The sequence below is a fragment of the Cyprinus carpio genome, chromosome B6, assembly GCF_018340385.1.
Source record: "Cyprinus carpio isolate SPL01 chromosome B6, ASM1834038v1, whole genome shotgun sequence".
NCBI lineage: Eukaryota > Metazoa > Chordata > Actinopteri > Cypriniformes > Cyprinidae > Cyprinus > Cyprinus carpio.
In genome coordinates, this window is record NC_056602.1 from 21,762,159 (window position 1) to 21,780,186 (window position 18,028).

The 18,028-nt window shown below is 38.7% G+C and overlaps 2 protein-coding genes across 2 annotated transcripts; one reads left to right on the forward strand and one right to left on the reverse strand.

Moving 5' to 3' along the window:
• The first annotated feature begins 514 nt into the window (after window positions 1-514).
• slc26a6l (solute carrier family 26 member 6, like) lies at window positions 515-6,836 on the forward strand. The gene is made up of 19 exons (XM_042726261.1): window positions 515-833; window positions 934-1,073; window positions 1,160-1,270; window positions 1,439-1,614; window positions 1,766-1,930; window positions 2,019-2,171; window positions 2,490-2,572; window positions 2,776-2,923; window positions 3,008-3,121; window positions 3,204-3,281; window positions 3,417-3,512; window positions 3,850-3,956; window positions 4,073-4,142; window positions 4,384-4,476; window positions 5,200-5,310; window positions 5,664-6,086; window positions 6,167-6,221; window positions 6,308-6,453; window positions 6,577-6,836. Exons 1-19 carry the CDS (start codon window positions 700-702, stop codon window positions 6,598-6,600), a joined length of 2,427 nt encoding a protein of 808 aa, XP_042582195.1. The 5' UTR covers window positions 515-699; the 3' UTR covers window positions 6,601-6,836.
• A 104-nt stretch (window positions 6,837-6,940) lies between these two features.
• Window positions 6,941-12,528, reverse strand: p4htmb (prolyl 4-hydroxylase, transmembrane b). Its single transcript, XM_042726247.1, has 10 exons — window positions 12,129-12,528; window positions 11,500-11,872; window positions 11,327-11,408; window positions 10,488-10,678; window positions 10,231-10,327; window positions 9,910-10,072; window positions 9,567-9,752; window positions 9,269-9,359; window positions 9,041-9,164; window positions 6,941-8,285 (listed from the first exon to the last, which is right to left on the reverse strand). Exons 2-10 carry the CDS (start codon window positions 11,845-11,847, stop codon window positions 8,065-8,067), a joined length of 1,503 nt encoding a protein of 500 aa, XP_042582181.1. The 5' UTR covers window positions 11,848-11,872; window positions 12,129-12,528; the 3' UTR covers window positions 6,941-8,064.
• Window positions 12,529-18,028: the final 5,500 nt, after the last annotated feature.

Consider the following 18,028-nt stretch of genomic DNA (forward strand, 5'->3'; position numbering starts at 1 on the left):
TTTATTTGTAATTATAAAAATATGAACATAAGTGTAAATGGTACAGAAAAACCCCCCCCCCCCCCCCCCACAAACCAATCCCATTTTAAGCCCGTTTATGGACCTCTGCATGTGTTGCAAAGTTACAGGATGAATGACGTCAAAACATCTCTTCCTATCATTTTTTTCAAGTCATCAATTCATAATATGCAGCACAACACAATGGAAAATTCTACCGTAACAAAAAAACTTTCCATTGCAGTTCATCAGTTTTACAAACTAGAGACTAATGAACAAGAGAGGAAAGTCTGAGTCAGCATTTGCACTAAAATAAGACAGTTGAAAAAGTTGAAGATAGAACTCTCAGTTGAAAGATAGAATTTATTATTTTCTTATAATGACATGCACATTGGCAATAATTTTGTTTGCTTATTTTACTTATTTAACTTTTCCGAAATTGTACATATCTTTTTTAATGATTATATGCTATTACTTGTTCTTAAGTTAATTATTGTTAGAAAGCACAGCCTCTTTTTAATACAAACTAACCCCGTTATGTTCCCTTTTAAATAACCCTCACAGGTTTAGAGGTAAATCATAGATGGCATGCAGAAAGTCTTGTGAAGTTTTATCGAGACTGAGGTCAGTGTAATTTTGTGGTTTGTAATTAAGTCTTGACAAAGACTATTCATAGTAGCTATATACAACAAAATAGAGAAAATGGACTCAGGACATACAGAGTATTATGTACAGAGAGAGATTATAGATGAACAGAGGCTGAAAGAGCGATCTCAGAGAATGGACCCTTCCCAGATCAACCTTCCCATCTCTCACCGGCTGAAGAAATCACTCAGGTAGGATACAGCCATTAAAGCAAAGGTTTGTTTGAAAGAAATTATGCAGCATTGACACCAATTTCAATCTATGTTTATTTTTCCTATTTTTCTATACCAGCTGTTCTACACCTAGACTGAAACGTAGCATAGTTGGTTTCTTGCCTGTTCTGTCCTGGTTGCCCCGCTACTCCATCTGGGATTATGGCATGCCAGACCTTATCTCTGGCATTAGTGTGGGCATCATGCACCTTCCACAAGGTGAAAGCGTGTTTCTGTACTTCTTAATGACCTATAGTATAATCTTATTTTGTGGGTGTTTAAAATATTGTGTTTGTGTGTTATAGGAATGGCCTATGCTTTGCTAGCCTCGTTGCCTCCAGTATTTGGACTCTACACATCCCTCTATCCTCCGTTAATTTATTTTATTTTTGGGACCTCCAGACACATATCTATAGGTGAGATGATTTATCTTTGAACACTGCTGAAACTTATTAACCTCAGTTGATTTAATTTAGTCAAGATGCATTGTTTTCTGTATACATTTAGTTTAATAAATTGTAAAGTTTTCTATTTTTGATGTTCATAATGCTTTGACTTGTGTTTATGTGTTTGTGTTCACATAGGCACATTTACCATCCTCAGTATTATGATTGGCAGTGTGACGGAGAGACTTGCCCCCGATTCAGATTTCCTTATTTACAATGGCACTAATGTGACTGAGGAGGTGGATATCATATCTAGAGACTTCTACAGAGTGCAGGTTGCTGCTGCTGCCACTGTACTGGGAGGACTTATTCAGGTGATAAAAACAGACTGATGCTTACACACAAAAATGTATATACCTCAATCCACAACATTATACTGTATACAGAGGTCCATTTAAATAACATGAATTACAATGTCTCAATTTATTGTCTCAGTTAAATACAATCTTGTATTCTTACTCATAGGTTGTATTAGGCTTGGTGCAGTTTGGGTTTGTTGGTACATATCTCTCAGAGCCCTTGGTCAGAGGTTATACCACAGCTGCCTCTGCTCATGCTGTAGTAGCCCAGTTAAAGTACATCCTTGGAGTCTCACCGAAGCGCTTCAGTGGACCGCTGTCTATTGTCTATGTGAGTACAATCAAATTCATGCATTGGATGTGCATGCTTCAATGCATACAGATGTTAAATATTAATTCTCTGCAATTTCTCTGTGCAGACTTTAGCAGACTTGTTTATGCTGCTGCCAGAGACTCATCTCCCAACTCTGCTAGCCAGTGTTGTCTCCATTGTGGTTCTCATCACTGCCAAAGAGCTTAACACTGCGCTCAGGCAAAAACTACTGGTGCCTATTCCAGTGGAGCTGTGCACTGTACGTAATCAATGAGAAATGACCTTTTCTTTTTCATTGTTTGATTCAGTCCTATCCATAAATTGTTCTATTTTTGTTTTATAGGATTCATTAAATCTTTACTATTTAGTAACTCTGTATCTATCAGTAGTGGATGTCCTTAATGCCCTCTCTGTTATTAATCTGTGTAGTCAGCATTTCAACTCTCTTCATTATAGTGTTTGCATCACATCTGCTAGCAATAACTAATTGCAACTAGTCTGGCTTCTCATTCACTACACAGGAATTATTAACATAATTTTATCCTTAGCTCATGAAATGTGTATGTTTCCATGCTAGATTGTAGTGGCGACAGTAATATCATTCTACACTCGGCTGAGCAAAACCTATAAGATATCAGTCGTTGGTGAGATCCCAAGTGGGTGAGTTTTCACATCTAAAACATGTTGTTTTGATAAAAAGTACTTTTTTAATGGTGCTTGGGAAGGCAATGTCATGACAAGCACCACTAGTCAAATTTTCTTCAAATCAAGTTATATATCATAAAATATTGCAGAAATGGTTCTATGACCATGATATTTTTTTAAACATGCATTATCGTGATAATTCCAATGTGTTTTCTCAGACTTCAGCCTCCCAGCATTCCAAACGCCAGTGTCTTTTCTGAGGTGGTTTTGGATGCTTTTGCCATGGCCATTGTTGGTTATGCAATTTCTATTTCTTTGGGCAAAACCTTCGCTCTCAAACATGGTTACAAAGTAGACAGCAACCAGGTGGGTAAATCAGAATAACACACATGGATAAACAGATAATGTCACTGCATAGCTGATCTCTGTCTTTCTCTCACTGTGTTGTAGGAGCTGGTGGCTTTGGGTCTCAGTAATACATTTGGAGGATTTTTCCAGTGTTTTTCAGTTTGTTCTTCAATGTCTCGCAGTCTCATTCAAGAAAGCACAGGAGGCAAGACACAGGCAAGACAAATGCACTTTAAATGCATCTCTATGAATGCATTCGTTTATACATCTGTTTGTTCATGACATTGTGTTGTTTTAGATTGCTGGAGTAGTGTCTGGTGTAATTGTACTGGTGACGGTACTAAAGTTAGGCTCACTTTTTCAAGAGCTGCCCAAGGTATGTGCCAGCAAACCTCTGTGAGGTCTGTTAGTCAGATTGCAAATCTATTTGTGCTTTATTTAGATTCATTATTTTGGTATGAGCCATGAATAAAGTGTGGCTACAATTTACATTCTTTGTGTGTCTGTCTAGGCAGTTCTTGCTGCCATTGTATTTGTGAATCTGAAGGGAATGTTCAAGCAGTACTACGACATAGTCACACTATGGCGTAGTAGCAAGATTGATCTGGTAAGTTATGCTGAAGTCATAAAAGGTATTTTTTCAGCTTCAAGTATTTAGTGGTAGTCATCCAAACCTTTTACACAAAGAATTAAACTTCGGAGCATAACTTGACTTGCAGCGTTATAGTCTTGAAGATAGTTCCAAGTCATCAAACTTTGCCTGGAGGATCATAACATGTCTGAAAAAACCCCATAATGTGATAAAAAAAAAATAGAACAGGCATTGTGCTGATGACTTTCGCATAGTCAAGCATCACTAATATTTAATTCTGTTGATAGTTTCCACGATTGCTGGTTTGTTAGTGTACTTATTCATTTTCTGTGCTCTGTTTCTGTGTTTGTAGTTGATATGGTTGGTGACGTATGTATCCACTGTGCTCTTTAATTTGGATATGGGTCTGGGTGCCTCAATGGGTTTTGCTCTGCTCACTGTTATCTTCAGAACTCAACGGTTGGAGTCTTTCCCTATTTCTAATCTTTCGGCAGTGTTTCTCACTACTGTCATCTGCTCTATTCTCTTACTGCATCATGTCTGACCTTATCGCATGACTTCTTTCTGTCTCTCAGGCCCAGTTACTCACTGCTGGGACACCTCCCTGGCACTGAGCTGTATCTAGATATGGAGACACACAAGGAGGTGAGTTTTACATGGATATTTATCCATTTAGCAGAAAGGACTGCACTGGAATGTTGAACTGTGCACCATTTTTAATGATTTGCATAATAATTAGTTATGTTTATTTAAACTCAATTAGCAATTACCAATCTAACTCCAGGACAGTTTTAAAAGCAAACTAGCCTTCATTACCCCATATCCCTTTTGTAATCAATCTATCTACCTAAGCAGATCTATCAGAAATGTGCTTTGTGTTTTGCAGGTGAGGGAGGTACCAGGTATCACCATATTTCGCTCTTCCGCCACCATGTATTTCGCTAATGCTGAACTTTATCTTGAAGCCCTTAAAAAAAAGGTAAATATTTTACATTTGAACTTGGTTACCATAAAGTATATATTTTCAGTACGCTGGAATGTCTTATAACAGTGGTTTTCAGTCAGGGGCAGGGGGCCCACAAAGGTGCGTTCCATTCAAAAGGTGACTTAGTTAATAAAGTTATTTATAATAAGACAAAACAAGTATTAAACTAAACTAAAACAATTTTAAATAATAATAATATATTTTTTAAATTACCCCTTAAAATGGTTTGTTTCCTTTGAAGAAACTTCACTTGAAGGTTGAAAAACCTGGATATATGAGGTAGTCAATTATACAAGTATGTTTTCTAGAATTTTTCTATAAAAATCATGTAAATGAATAAAATGTTAACATACCATGGGCATTTTTATGAATATACATTTTACTAGTTGTGTCTCGCTCTAAAATATTTTGTCATGTACAAATTGTGAGTAAAAAAATAAAACTTCGGGATTTCTGAAATGTAAACGGACTGGAATGCCAAAGTAAATTTTTTTTAAAATTATTATTATTATTATTATTATATTCATTAATTGATTTATTTATATATTTTTTATTTACAGAAATGAGTTGCCATAGATTAAAATAAGTTTTGAAAACAAAACTATGGCCAGGAGACCTTTAAATATTGTTGTGGACAAAGGGGGCTTTTAGTTGAGAACCACTTTCTACCTATATTATTTTTGCTAATGCATATCAATTGCCGTTGTTTATGCAAAGAGTGGCCTGGACATCGGGAAAATGCTCATCTATAAGCGTAGGCAGGAGGCCAAGCAGAGACGGAGAGAGAGGCGAGCAGAGCGAAGAGCCCAAAGAGAGGCTAAAAGACAGGTAGATGATCTCTGCTAATAGTTTTCATGGTTATTATATGCTATATAATATTGCTATATTAATATGAAGCATATATGCTATAGAATATTCAGATATTACTGCTCCATTATCATGAGCTAGTCCCAATCCTGTACTATTATGCTTTGTTCCAAAAACCTAGTGAGCTGCCTACAGAGATCAGATACCTCATTTTGTTCAAATTATAAGGCAGCTTCACCTTTGTGGAAAAGGTGGTCCCATAATGCATTCTAATGAGCTTTAATGAAATCATATTGGTATTTATTATACAGTATATGTGCTGTGTATATTATAGTATCACACCAACTTATCATAACTGCATATTTCCTTTACAGAAAAGAGCTTTCAAGGAAGCCTCTCAGCGATCCAAAAGAGCTGTATTTTCAGTGGAAGAGGAAGCAGGGCAGTTGAAGGAAACGAATGGAGACATACACAGAGAGGTAGAGCTTGGCTGGAGAGAACGGGAAAACAGTACAGTGTTTGTAATACCTGAGACAGTGAGGACATCTGATGTTCATCACACCTGGATGTACCTTAAGGGCACTGACCCTGAAACCACCACCCTGGGGTCAGTGTCAGATCTACATGATGGGGACACCACCACTCTGGACTCCAGCAGCGAGGACACTTTAAGCCGGGACCTGGAGAGGGTTTCTCTGGGATCCCTGGGGAAGTGGACCTGGGACATCCATTCCATCATCTTGGATTTCTCTACTGCTAACTTTATTGATATAGTTGCCATTAAGACATTAAGGAATGTAAGTAGTGATTCAAAAGTCCCACAGAGAAAAGTGACTGTACATTGCAACCGTGATTTCATCACCATCTCTCACTGTAGATATTCCACGATTTTAGCGAGATTGGCGTGGATATCTACTTGGCAGGCTGTCAAGGTAAGTGTACAGTAAACTGTTTCAGAATTTCTCATTTAGTGAATGATTGGAAAATAACTTCTGGGCTATGCTTTGTTTTCACCCAGCACTGGTGGTGGAACAGCTTGAACGTGGTGGCTTCTTCTCTGATGTCATCACTGAAGGACGTGTCTTTGCTACTGTGCATGATGCAGTTCTGTACTGTCTCAAACATCGGGGAGCTGAGATCCTCCATAGCTACGAGAATGCTATGGTAGGTTCACCAATATATGTATTTACTAACATTTCATTCTCAAACAGTATACAGTACATGGAATTATTCTGGAATATACAGTATGCTTGAGTTATATACATGATTTTAAACTTCTCATTTTAGGATACGAGTGGGACCCGACTATGATAGAAGTCATCTGATTTCTTCTTCAACCAGCCCTTTCGATTTTATTAAAACTATATAAAAAAAAAAACTAAACCTCTTCATGAAGTTCCAAACAGAATTTGGCTCAGGAGTTGACACTAATGAAACATGTCTGTTACTACTTTTCTCTCACTTGATTATAAACAGACCTTTAAATTTATTTAATATGTTTGTGTTTAATTATTTTATTTTTTTTACTAGTAAAGGATTTTTGTGAATTATGCAGATACCATTTTTTGAGAAATTGTTTGCAAAATGACAAATGTTAAAATAGAAAATGCAATGTTAAATTGGTTGTTTGTTTTAAAGAAAACAATCTCTGATTGGTCAGTTTAATTTATTTGACAAAGTGATTCTGTGCATTTTAACAGCAACAATCCAACAAATAAATAAAATAAGTTAACATCAGTTAGTCTTTGGATGCACTGCTACTAACAAAGAAAAAACATTACAAAATAAATGACTGAAATCCAAAAAAATCATACAGATTGTGCACGTTTTACATGCTTCTTTTCAGGAACATCTGAGAGGAAATAAGTGTAAGTAACATCCTGGCAGAGATGGAGGCTGACTAGATGTTACATAGGTTAAAACGTAATCATTTTTTGTTAATAGTTATAATTAAACTAACCTGCAGTCCATTGACAGAACTAGTCAATACTGAGTGTCCCTGCAGATAACTTTCCTCAAGTGTTCTGTGATTTAGATGTCAGTGTAAATGTCACTTCAAAGCAATAACATACATTTTTTTCCACACTCTTTGGCCAGTACACACTACATCCTCCAGCAATTGTGAAGTTTGCTTTTACTCTGACGGTGGTTTATTTGCTGCAAGTCACCAAAATCGCAAGTCAAAACATGTACAGGGAAGAGCTACACATCTCGTATGCACTTCTATTTACTATCACTGCATTAACAATTAGCTGCAGTGTGTACAGCCTTTGGAAGGTACAGTAGAGTGTCATTCTGTATGTAAACAGAGTTGTCGAATATGGCTGCATTCCCATGAAAAAAGAAATAATAATGCCTTCAAATATCTACATTAGGAACAGTAGCATTGTCTTTCACAATTGCATAAATCTCAGGCTGCTTATCCCTGAATCCAACCCAACAAAAGTTCCAGCTCCAACACTGGGACCGCGGGAGGTTGAGTAAAGCTCATTCAGTTCTGAAAATGAGGAAATGTTGGTAGGGCTACATTTCAGCAGTGTGCATTTGTGTGTATGTAGGGAAGAGCGAACCAAACATACAGTACAAAGGACGAGTGTATTTTTGTGTTTGTTGGTACGAGGTCAGTGCTTCAGGGTGTATGAGTTATGCAGAGCCAATGAACTGTGTGTCTGGATGTGTGTGTGTGAAAGAGGAAGTGAATGCCTATATATAGATCGTAACACAGAAGTGAATGTGTATATCTGTGCACTGTTGTACCTGGATTTATGTATGTGTTTATAGGTCTTGGTGTCTTTCTATGTGCTGGTCTGAGTTCAGTTCTGAAATGAATTCTTCTTGCTCTTGTGTCTCTTGTTGTTGAGAAACAAACTGTTGGTAGCGTGCCTGCCGCTGGTAGTCTGGATCGACATTGATCCAATTATTGGCAACCCATTTAGTCCCTCGTGTCACCACACAGCCACCATGAAGAGAATACTCGTCCTGTTCACCAACCCAACCTAAAGAGGGCAGCACAGCACAGCAAGATAATGAAAAAACATTTTCGAGATCACAGTCACTTCTCACAGTGGGGTAAATCAAAAAGTGTCAGACTACATTAATCATCATACCAGCTTGAATGCTGCTATCATTAAAGAAAATGGGAGCTAAGACATTCTGAAATTAAATTATTCACTCAAGATGTGGTAATACAATTTGTAAAGGAAAAAGAGAGTTAAATTAGAAAAGTTGTGCTTCTATATTCTGCTGTATCTACAGTACTAAATGTTTGTTATGTATCACAAATTCATCATTCAGTTAAGCTGAGTAACACCTTTCAGAAACATTTTTATATCACCGCATGTTGTTTTGTATCAAACAATGATTAGGCAGATAGTATTTATGGATAACTAGCAATAGATATATATTACACTACCATTATGTTTCACTTAACTTTATTCCAAAACAGTTTTATTTTAGTATTACTTGTATACTATTTTAATATTTATTCATATTTTGAATTAGCTTTCATTTTTGTAATTTAAGGTTTTGTCATTTTTATGTGCTTTTGTCATTTTTAATTAACTAATTATTAAATATTTCTATATAGCTTGTTTTTATAATCTTAGAACTTCAGCTTATTTAGAATTTCCCTCTGTTTTTCAAGTTTCTCCCCTAATATTAATATTTTAATTCTGCTTTACTTCAATTACTGAAAATGATTTTAACTATAAAACAATGCATTACAAAATAGCTGATAAGTTATATCAGTTACCTCTACCATCGGAGAGATAGTTGTACCAGAAAACTGCCGTCCCCTTAATGGGCTTCACTCTCAGGTTGCCTTTATCACAATGTTTCCTGGTGTCCAACAGATCCACATCATTCTGTATCAGTGACTGGGAAACACACGGATACATGCACCCAATTATCGTCTGTCGCGAAATTCTTGCATTTGAGTCACAAACACACATGTAAAGATGCTTTATTCAGTAGGACACACCGCTTCTTCGTAAGTCCTATTATCTGCCACTGGAAAGGTGGTCTCCCCCCCTTCTTCTACATTATTAAGGTAAAACAGAACTGTGATATACCTGCAAAAAAAAAAAAAAAAAAAATACTACTTAGGGGGGGAAATGTACCAAATTTTGCCTGAAATTTATATTACATGATAATAACATTACATATTATAAACATGATGTTGTTGTATATACATTTTTGTTTGTGTGAAAATGCTTATATATTATTTATCCTATTATATGATTACATGTAAAATGTTAATCTTAATCTCTTTGTTTTACCTGCAGGACGTCTGGAATGGGGAGGTGGTATTGGCAGCGAGGCGAGTGTGTGTGCAGGCTGTTTCAGGGTACACTGGCCCACTGTCATGATGAGCGTGGTAATGGCCACCCTGCTCATAACGCACCACTTGTAGAGGTTCACTTAACTCCACCAGTGAGGATGGTAGTCGTGTTAAACGAGTGACTCTTGAAAGACAGAAAGAGATATAGCATTAATACAAACCGAGAAGGATGGATGGGAGGAGATACATGAAGATAGCACATAAGCAGATTTTGAAAAGCTGTATGTCAGCACACTTGATGTGTGAACAATAGGAGAGCAAATAAGGAAATTGGTGGACACCTTTTGCGGAGGTCTTGAAGAACCTGATGTGCTCCCTGACCCTGGTAGAGCCAGGTGTGTCTGCTGTTCCTCACCAGCTGGCTCCTCTCCACCCCACGCTGTAGCAGAAAACGCTGAAAGGCATCACTTTTCAGATGCCTAAACTCCTCTAAATTTAATAGACCTGCATCAAAAGAGACATACACTCAAAACATACATATGGGCACTCAAATATAGCAAGTATTGGCGATCTATGATCTTTGTCTCTTTTGAGTGTCCTCTTATCGGATATCTACAGTTAAGCTGCAATGTTCAAATAAGATCTCCAGCTTCGGTCTTTACCATTTCCATCCTGATCAACCTTCAGGCCATCATAGATTTCCTTAAGGTTCTCAGAAGTTAACCAGATTCCATCTCTCACTCGAGAGTGTGTCAATATCTACACCAGAAAATACGGCAATCAAGTTAGAGATTACACATAAAGTAAATGAACAAACACACACAGAGATAAACACAAGATATATCCACACATAACATTTTCTCAGTCTTGCCAAGCTGCGAAACCAAGGCTCAACAGACATTGACGACTGCCAACAGACCTCATGCGGTTGCAGCTGGCCATCTTGGTTGAGGTCAAGGAAATTGAAGATTTCCTCAGGACTGAGGTTGAGCTGCTGATTAAGTTCCTCTTGACCTTCAGGGACCATAACCTGACTCTCCATCAAACCCTTCAGCTGAGCCAGACGCACAACTACACCACACTCCTCCTCTGACAGAAACTCAGGGATCTCTGCAGCAAACGCACACACAAACACAGCCAGAATTATGTTTCATGCAGTTGAAGGAACAACAATGCATGCCTCAACAAGGAACTTAAGTTTTCATTTCAAAAGATCACCCAAAAATAGAAATGACCTCAAAGATACCACTCGTTCATGATTTTCATTCATGTTTGAGCATACTGGGAATTATTAATGAAACATTTTTATTAATGAAGTCAATTAATTTTTGTGGATGTCAATAGTTACATTGAAATGTTTTACACAGGGGTGAAGGAACAGTCTGAAAATATAACATTATAAGCTTTATTAAGGTTCTTTCACACCAAGAACACTAATTATATAAGCATCCACACCAATGGGATGAAATATTTTTTCTTATTATTACAAGCATGCACTTGCAGTTAAGCCGTCTGCTGTTTTAAATGCTCAAGCTCTTTTCTATTCTGACTGGCCATCAATATTTATGTAGTTCATCAGCTGGAAAAATCAATCTGAAAAAGATTCCATTCCAAAGATAAAATTTATTTCTGCTGTAATTGTTATAACTGTGGTGTGGATGTCACTACTCTCTTAGAATTAAAAATTATAGTTAAAACAACATGAATGACGTTTTTATTTTTTGGGTAAATTATTCCTTTCCAGCAACATGTCTTTACCAAACAGAAGTGGCTTTAGACTGAGTGTCTTCATCTCATGGACTTTCCCTGGCACCAGTGACACTTTTTGGACATGGCCCACCTAAAAATGAAAAAGACTTTGTAGTTTTTGGAAGACCAAAGTACATCAGTACTTACAGAGCTCCAAACCATCTTATAGGCCTACTCTTTACCCGTATTCCTTCAATGCGAGGAAGATGCATATTTCGAGGGAAGCCTGAGTCTGCAGGGGTCTGCGGATTAGACGCTCCGGTCACTTTATGACTGTTGTCTCTGCTTGTAAAATCCCGGTTTGCCGTTATCGCGTTAGAGCCGTTATTATAATGAACATAAAGCAGAAGTGCAATGACATTGATTATATAAACGTGGAAAAAGACCATCACCACCATGAAGTAGGAGCGAGAACACACGCTGCTCTTCTGCAGAGAGACGCGCTGACGGGGCAGAGCTCGCGGTGGCGGTGATGATGGTGCTGATGCTGCGGTGTCATCCTCCTCAATATTGTCCTGGGGTTCCATCATTTTGACAGACGAGACTTTTATTGATCTGTTTAAAATACACCATGTAAATCTGTTTTCAAAAGAATATTATGACACAAGCCATAGCTGGTATTTGACATATAGAAAATCCCGCATTAAAACAGACGTCACCCAGAAGAGTAGCTGACTGGCTAACCTGCTAAAAAGGCTACTTTTGTAACAAGCTTATTAACTACACGAACAGATAGCAAAATATGCTCGATAACACCCGCGCACCTAACACATGCGTATAAAGACATTTTATTTGGTCAGTATAAGCGTACCTCCGGCTTGTGGTAGCATCACACTCTCTGGCTTACTCAGCACTTCCAGTTGTCAACATTCTCTCTCTTGTTTACATCAAGACGCGTGATTATAGCAACTGCGCAGCTTCTTGTCTCCTGCGAGCGGCTACGGCGGCGCACCATTTCGAAATTCATTCTTTTTTAAAATTCTTGTAATAAGTGTCTTTTAGTGTATGCTTATAATGATAAGAACTTATCTGCCAGCTTCCTTAGTTGTGCATCTCGAAGTGAACGTGCAGCTGACCGGACTTTCGAGGGACACCGTTCCCCTGACAACCGCTGTGTCTACAACGCACTGCTTCTCCCACGCCCCACGGTGGCGATGTCCGATTCTCTAATGAGCCGTTCTTTGGAATCGAATCTTTTAAGGAGTCGACTGAACAGGTACAAGGACCACAACTGATCTGGGGTGGGTTTGCCAAAAGCGTAAGCCTTGCTCGTCCTTTTGATGCTTTATGAAACGCAGCCCAGAACGATCCGTTCATTAATCGGACTAAACGATGGACGATTCGTAACCAATGAGTAAGCTAGTAAAACACTTGGAGTTAAAAGTGGTTTTGATTAATTAGGTGAAAAGAAAATTATTCGAATATCAGCCAATGTTACAAAATACTGTTTACAAATTGATTGCGTGAACGTGCTTAAAAGCGAGAGGTGGCGCATAGCAGCCCCTAGTGGTCATAATAGATATCGTGTCTAGAAGAGAGATCGAATAAAATAAGTATTTGTATTCCCACGTATCTATAGATCTGGACTTCCTCAAAAATACCTTTTGTTGGAATCATGTATGTAATAGATGTTCTGAGTGACATTTACGCTTTACCACGCCCCCATTGAATGTACGTGTGTGGCCTGTTGTGAGCGTGAGTTCTCAACAAGTAAGCTTGCAGAGTATGTGTCTGTCGTTCATCTCCCCCAAATCCACCTCCTAGCACAATATATTACAGTGGCGACGAGGATTAAAAGTTCATTTCAGAGACTGTTAGTGGTGGAGAAACACTGTGTTGCACTTGTCGTAAGAGTAAAGAAAAGGAACAAGGCACGAGTGAAAAGCCGCTAACAACATAGCTAATTTGGCAGCGATGCAGTTTGGCCATGTGGATGAGGAAGTAAAGGAGATTTTGAATCATGCATTACATCATGCATTGAGCGTTTTGAACAGTTGCTGCTGGTGAATGACATTGCAATTGAGAAAAAGTTTAACGTGTAAGGATGGTGAATCCGTGGCGGATTACATCATGGCTTTGAGGCAGCTATCAGTGAGCTTTGAATTTGGACAGTATTTGAGTGATGCGCTCAGAGACAGATTTGTGAGTGGACTCAATTCTGCGTCGATGCAACACAAATTGTTGAGTCAAAAGTATTTGACGTTCCACCAGGCTTGCAAAATTGCGTCATCCATGAAGCTGGCCCCGAGAAACATGCTGGAAATTGTGGGTAAAACAAGGGATTTACATGCAGTGAATGCTGTGAATGAAGCAAAACTTTTTCATAAAAGAGGAAAAGTGAACTTTAAGGTAAGAGATGATTCTGAAAAAGGAAAATACCAGAAGAGGGAACAGAGACCAGAAGAAAGCAATAAATGTTACATAGGTGCTGGGGAACATTCTGCTAGAGACTGCAGGTTCAAGAATGAGAAGTGTCATGGGTGTAACAAAATCGGACACATTGTAAGAGCCTGTAGAAATAAAAGAGCAGCCAGACAGACACAGAATGTGGAAGCAGAGAGTTGTAATGAAGCAAAAGAGGATGAATCAGAGTTATTTGGTGTATATACAATATACACAACCTCAGATGGAAAAAAAGGAACTGGTGAATGTGAAATTGGATGGGAAGTACATGGGGGACAGCTGTGTCGCTGATGTCAGAACTGTGATACAAAGAGTTCCTGTCACACTTACCGTTAAGCAAAACCAGCATGCAGCTAATTACATATTCAGGTGAGAGAATTCCATTGCTGGGATCTGTAGATGTGCCAGTGCAGTATAAAGAGCAAAAAGTGACACTGCCATTGGTTATTGTCAAAAAGGAAAGACCAGCCCTGCTGGGCCGGAACTGGCTGGAGAAAATTCAGTTAGATTGGCCAAACATTTTCAATGTGGAGAAAGCTGAAGTGGCCTCTGACCCAGCAGTGAAAGCAGTGTTGAGACAACACACAGAGGTATTTTCTGATAAATTACCGCAATTATATCCGCAATTATAAAAATATCCGCAATTACAGATTTTAAAGCAACTATCCGAGTCTGTCCTGATGCAACACCAATCTCTCAGAAAGCTAGACCTGTTCCTTATGCATTATGAGAGGCGGTGAAAAAGGAACTGGATAGACTGGAAAAAGCAGGCATAGTATCTAAAATTGACAGAGGTGACTGGGCAGCGCCAATCGTAGTTGTGCCAAAAAGCGATAAGTCCATCCGCATCTGTGGTGACTATAAAGTCACCATAAACCAGAATCTGGAAGAGGAAACATATCTGCTACCCAACACAGAGGATTTGTTCACTAAGCTGGCAGGTGGAACATTGTTTAGTAAACTGGATTTGGCGCATGCTTATCAGCAATTTAAACTGGACCAGCACCCAGAGAAATAGCTTACCATAAATACTCACCATGGCTTGTACAAGTACAATCGTCTGAGTCATGGAGTTGCCAGTGCTCCTTCTATTTCATGGATATATAGTCATGGATCAAATCCTTCAAGGGCTAGATCATTCCACCTGTTTCCTTGATGACATCCTTGTCACTGCCAGCTCAAAAGAGCACCATATCAGGAAACTGGATGAAGTGCTTACCAGACTGGAGAGGTATGGCCTCAGAGTAAAACTTTCCAAGTGTCAGTTCATGCAAAGCAGTGTTGAGTATTTGGGGCACCGCAACGATAAAGAGGGACTTCATCCTACTGACGAAAAGGTAGCAGCAATTGTAAATGCCCAAAAACCAAACAATGTCACTGAGCTACGGTCTTTTTTAGGCCTCCTAAATTATTATGGTTGTTTCTTGCAAAATCTCTCCAGTCGGCTTCAGTCTTTACATAATCTGCTTAAACAGAAGCAACTGTGGATCTGGACTGCTGCTTGTGATATGGCTTTTGAAGAGGCGAAACAGCTGTTGCTCAGTAGCACAGTGCTGGTGCATTATGATGGCAACCAACCCTTGAAATTAGTGTGCGATGCCTCACCTTATGGGGTGGGCGCTGTGATCTCGCACATTATGGACAGGATGGATAGGAGCACCCCATAGCATTTGTGTCTCGCACGCTGATGGAAACCGAAAAAAAGTATGCTCAAATAGAATGAAAAGCCCTGTCCATCATCTATGGGGTAAGGAAGTTCCATAAATATATTTACGAATGGAAATTCACACTCATAACTGACCACAAGTCTCTGCTTGCGATTCTCGGACCAAAGGCAGCAATACCAACTTTGGCAGTTCTTCAAATGCAGCAGTGGGCATTAGTGCTGATGGCTTATAATTATCACATTGAGTATCGGAAATCAGCTGAACACATGAATGCTGATGCAATGTCCAGACTGCCAACAGTGGTTAAAGATTGTACTGGAAAAAAACCATGAAAAGTGTGGGATTATACTGTGAATGGCTGGCCCAACTATGTATCAGAGGAGAATCTGAAACCGTACTTTACACGTAGACATGAGCTATTGAAGGACCAAGGCTGTGTGATGTGGGGAATGCGTTTTATAATTCCACCCAAATACCGATCAAGACTAATGGACAACCTACGCCATGAGCACCCGGGAATCTGCAGTATGAAGGCCCTCGCTCATAGCTACCTGTCGAGGCCAGGATTAGATGGCTGCATTGAAGAGAGAGTGAGCAGCTGTAGCTGCTGTCTGGTAGTTCAAAAGTCACCTGCAGGAGCATCTCTTCATTCGTGGAGATGGCCTGAGAGGCCATGGCAGAGGATCCACATTGATTTTGCAGAAAAAGACAAGCAGTTCTTCCTAGTAGTGATCAGCAGTCATTCAAAATGGTTAGAGGTTGTGCCAATGTCATCAATCACCTCCTCACTCACCACTGATGCACTCCAAGGATTGTTTGCAGCTTATGGGATACCAGAGGAGGAGGTTGATAATGGGCCACAGCTTGTGTCCACTGAGTTCACTGATTTCCTGAAGGGAAATGGAATAAAACATACACGAGTCCCTGCCTATCATCCGGCCTCAAATGGTGCTGCAGAAAGATCTGTTCAGATACTTAAACACTAATGTATTGGAGTACACCTCATACCGTAACAGGAAAAACACCAGCAGAGCTGTTTCTAAAACGTCACATCCGAACACATTTTTCACAGTTGAAGCCTGATCTGGCAAAGTCAGTTCAAGAAAAACAGCAGGAACAAAAGAAACAACATGACCAAGGAAGACGAGTTCTAAGATCCTTTGTGGAGGACAGTGTTGAGTAAATGACAAAAAAAGGTAATCCGCTGCAAATTACTAATTACTTCTTTAAAGTTGTAATTTCATTACATTGCTGATTACTGCATTTAAAAAGTAATCAGATTACTAATTACTTTACTTTCAAGTTTACTTTACTTTTTAAAGTTATCAAACCTAAAATATACACTACAAAGAGAAACTCATAGTTCTTTCATCAATTTCATATTGACTGAAAAAAATACATAAGTAGGCTTATTTGTATACCCTAATTCACTCCCAATATCAACAAAACTTTTTTTTTGGTTTTGTAAAATAAAGAAAACAAATAGGGTGCGTTTTCTGTGTTCTCAGTCTCCATGAATATCTTCCTGAAACGAGTCACTAGAATGAATGAAGAAAGCTTGAAGTGTCTATTAAATGAAGTCATGTCGAAAACAAATAATCCATGACATAAACTTGTACACATTCACTTGCTGAACTTTTCCCAAATTATAATGCCAGACTAAAATATTTCAGTGCAATACCTTTCATTGCATCTAAATGTTGTAGGACTTTCCTTTTAGCTCGCATTCTCCTGTGATTTATTAAAGGGCATACTGACGTGCAAAACATGATTTTTACTTCATTTTTTTAACACTGCATTTGTAACTTAAGTAAGGTAATTTTATTGACATAAGTAACTGTAATCAAATTTATGTAATTCACATAAATTTGAAATGTAACTCATTACTTTATTGCGTTACCAAGAAAAGTAATTAGATTACAGTAACACGTCACTGAGTTACACGTTATACCCAACTATTACAACCTGCATTTCTTATATTTGTCGTTTCTTGTATTGTACTTGTATTTTTTTTTTACACTCCTAGGCACCAGGGCGTAATAATTGGGGGCTCGTTCAATTCTATTTTCTGATTTTGAAATTCGTTCGATGCAAATTAAGAGGTTCGCAGCTCTGCTGGTGAGTAGCTACAATTTATATTATTCTGTATTTTGACTGGCAGTTTTTTCATGGGTGGTGGGGAAGTGTAGAGTTGCTTTAGCTATATGGAGTTTAGCATAGAAGCCTTTAAGCAGGCTCCTTCCCGTGAGCTCTTGGAGTCGTGTCGGAAGACTGATTTGTTTTTGGTCGCTGACTTCTATGGCGTCAAGAAGAAGGTTGTACGAGACGTAATTGAGGCGGAATTAATACAGCAGGGTTTTTTAGAGCCTAGACCTAACCTAACCTTGAGGTAGGTATGAATGCGGCAACAGGAGATGAAGTTAATACTGAAGCTCCAGAGCTATGTTGCGTTCACTTAGCGGCGTGAACTCAGAGGATTTGAGGTTGGCTATTCAGTTAAAGCAGTTAGATCTAGAGATTAAACATCAGGAACATAGGCCTACTACTCAACTTCTGCATTTTAGGCAATGTGAGTTAGAGACGCAAGCTGGTAGTCGTTCGTTGGGTCTAGTGAAAACTCACATGCCACCTTCTGCACCTC

Coding starts and splice junctions, on each gene's coding strand:
- slc26a6l (XM_042726261.1), top strand. CDS start 700: ATGGACTCAGGACATACAGAGTATTATGTACAGAGAGAGATTATAGAT. Junction 1,931..2,018: donor GACCGCTGTCTATTGTCTAT/GTGAGTACAATC, acceptor TTCTCTGTGCAG/ACTTTAGCAGACTTGTTTAT. Junction 3,513..3,849: donor GTAGTAGCAAGATTGATCTG/GTAAGTTATGCT, acceptor CTGTGTTTGTAG/TTGATATGGTTGGTGACGTA.
- p4htmb (XM_042726247.1), bottom strand. CDS start 11,847: ATGATGGAACCCCAGGACAATATTGAGGAGGATGACACCGCAGCATCA. Junction 11,409..11,499: donor CTCGCATTGAAGGAATACGG/GTAAAGAGTAGG, acceptor TTTCATTTTTAG/GTGGGCCATGTCCAAAAAGT. Junction 9,753..9,909: donor CTTCAAGACCTCCGCAAAAG/GTGTCCACCAAT, acceptor CTGTCTTTCAAG/AGTCACTCGTTTAACACGAC.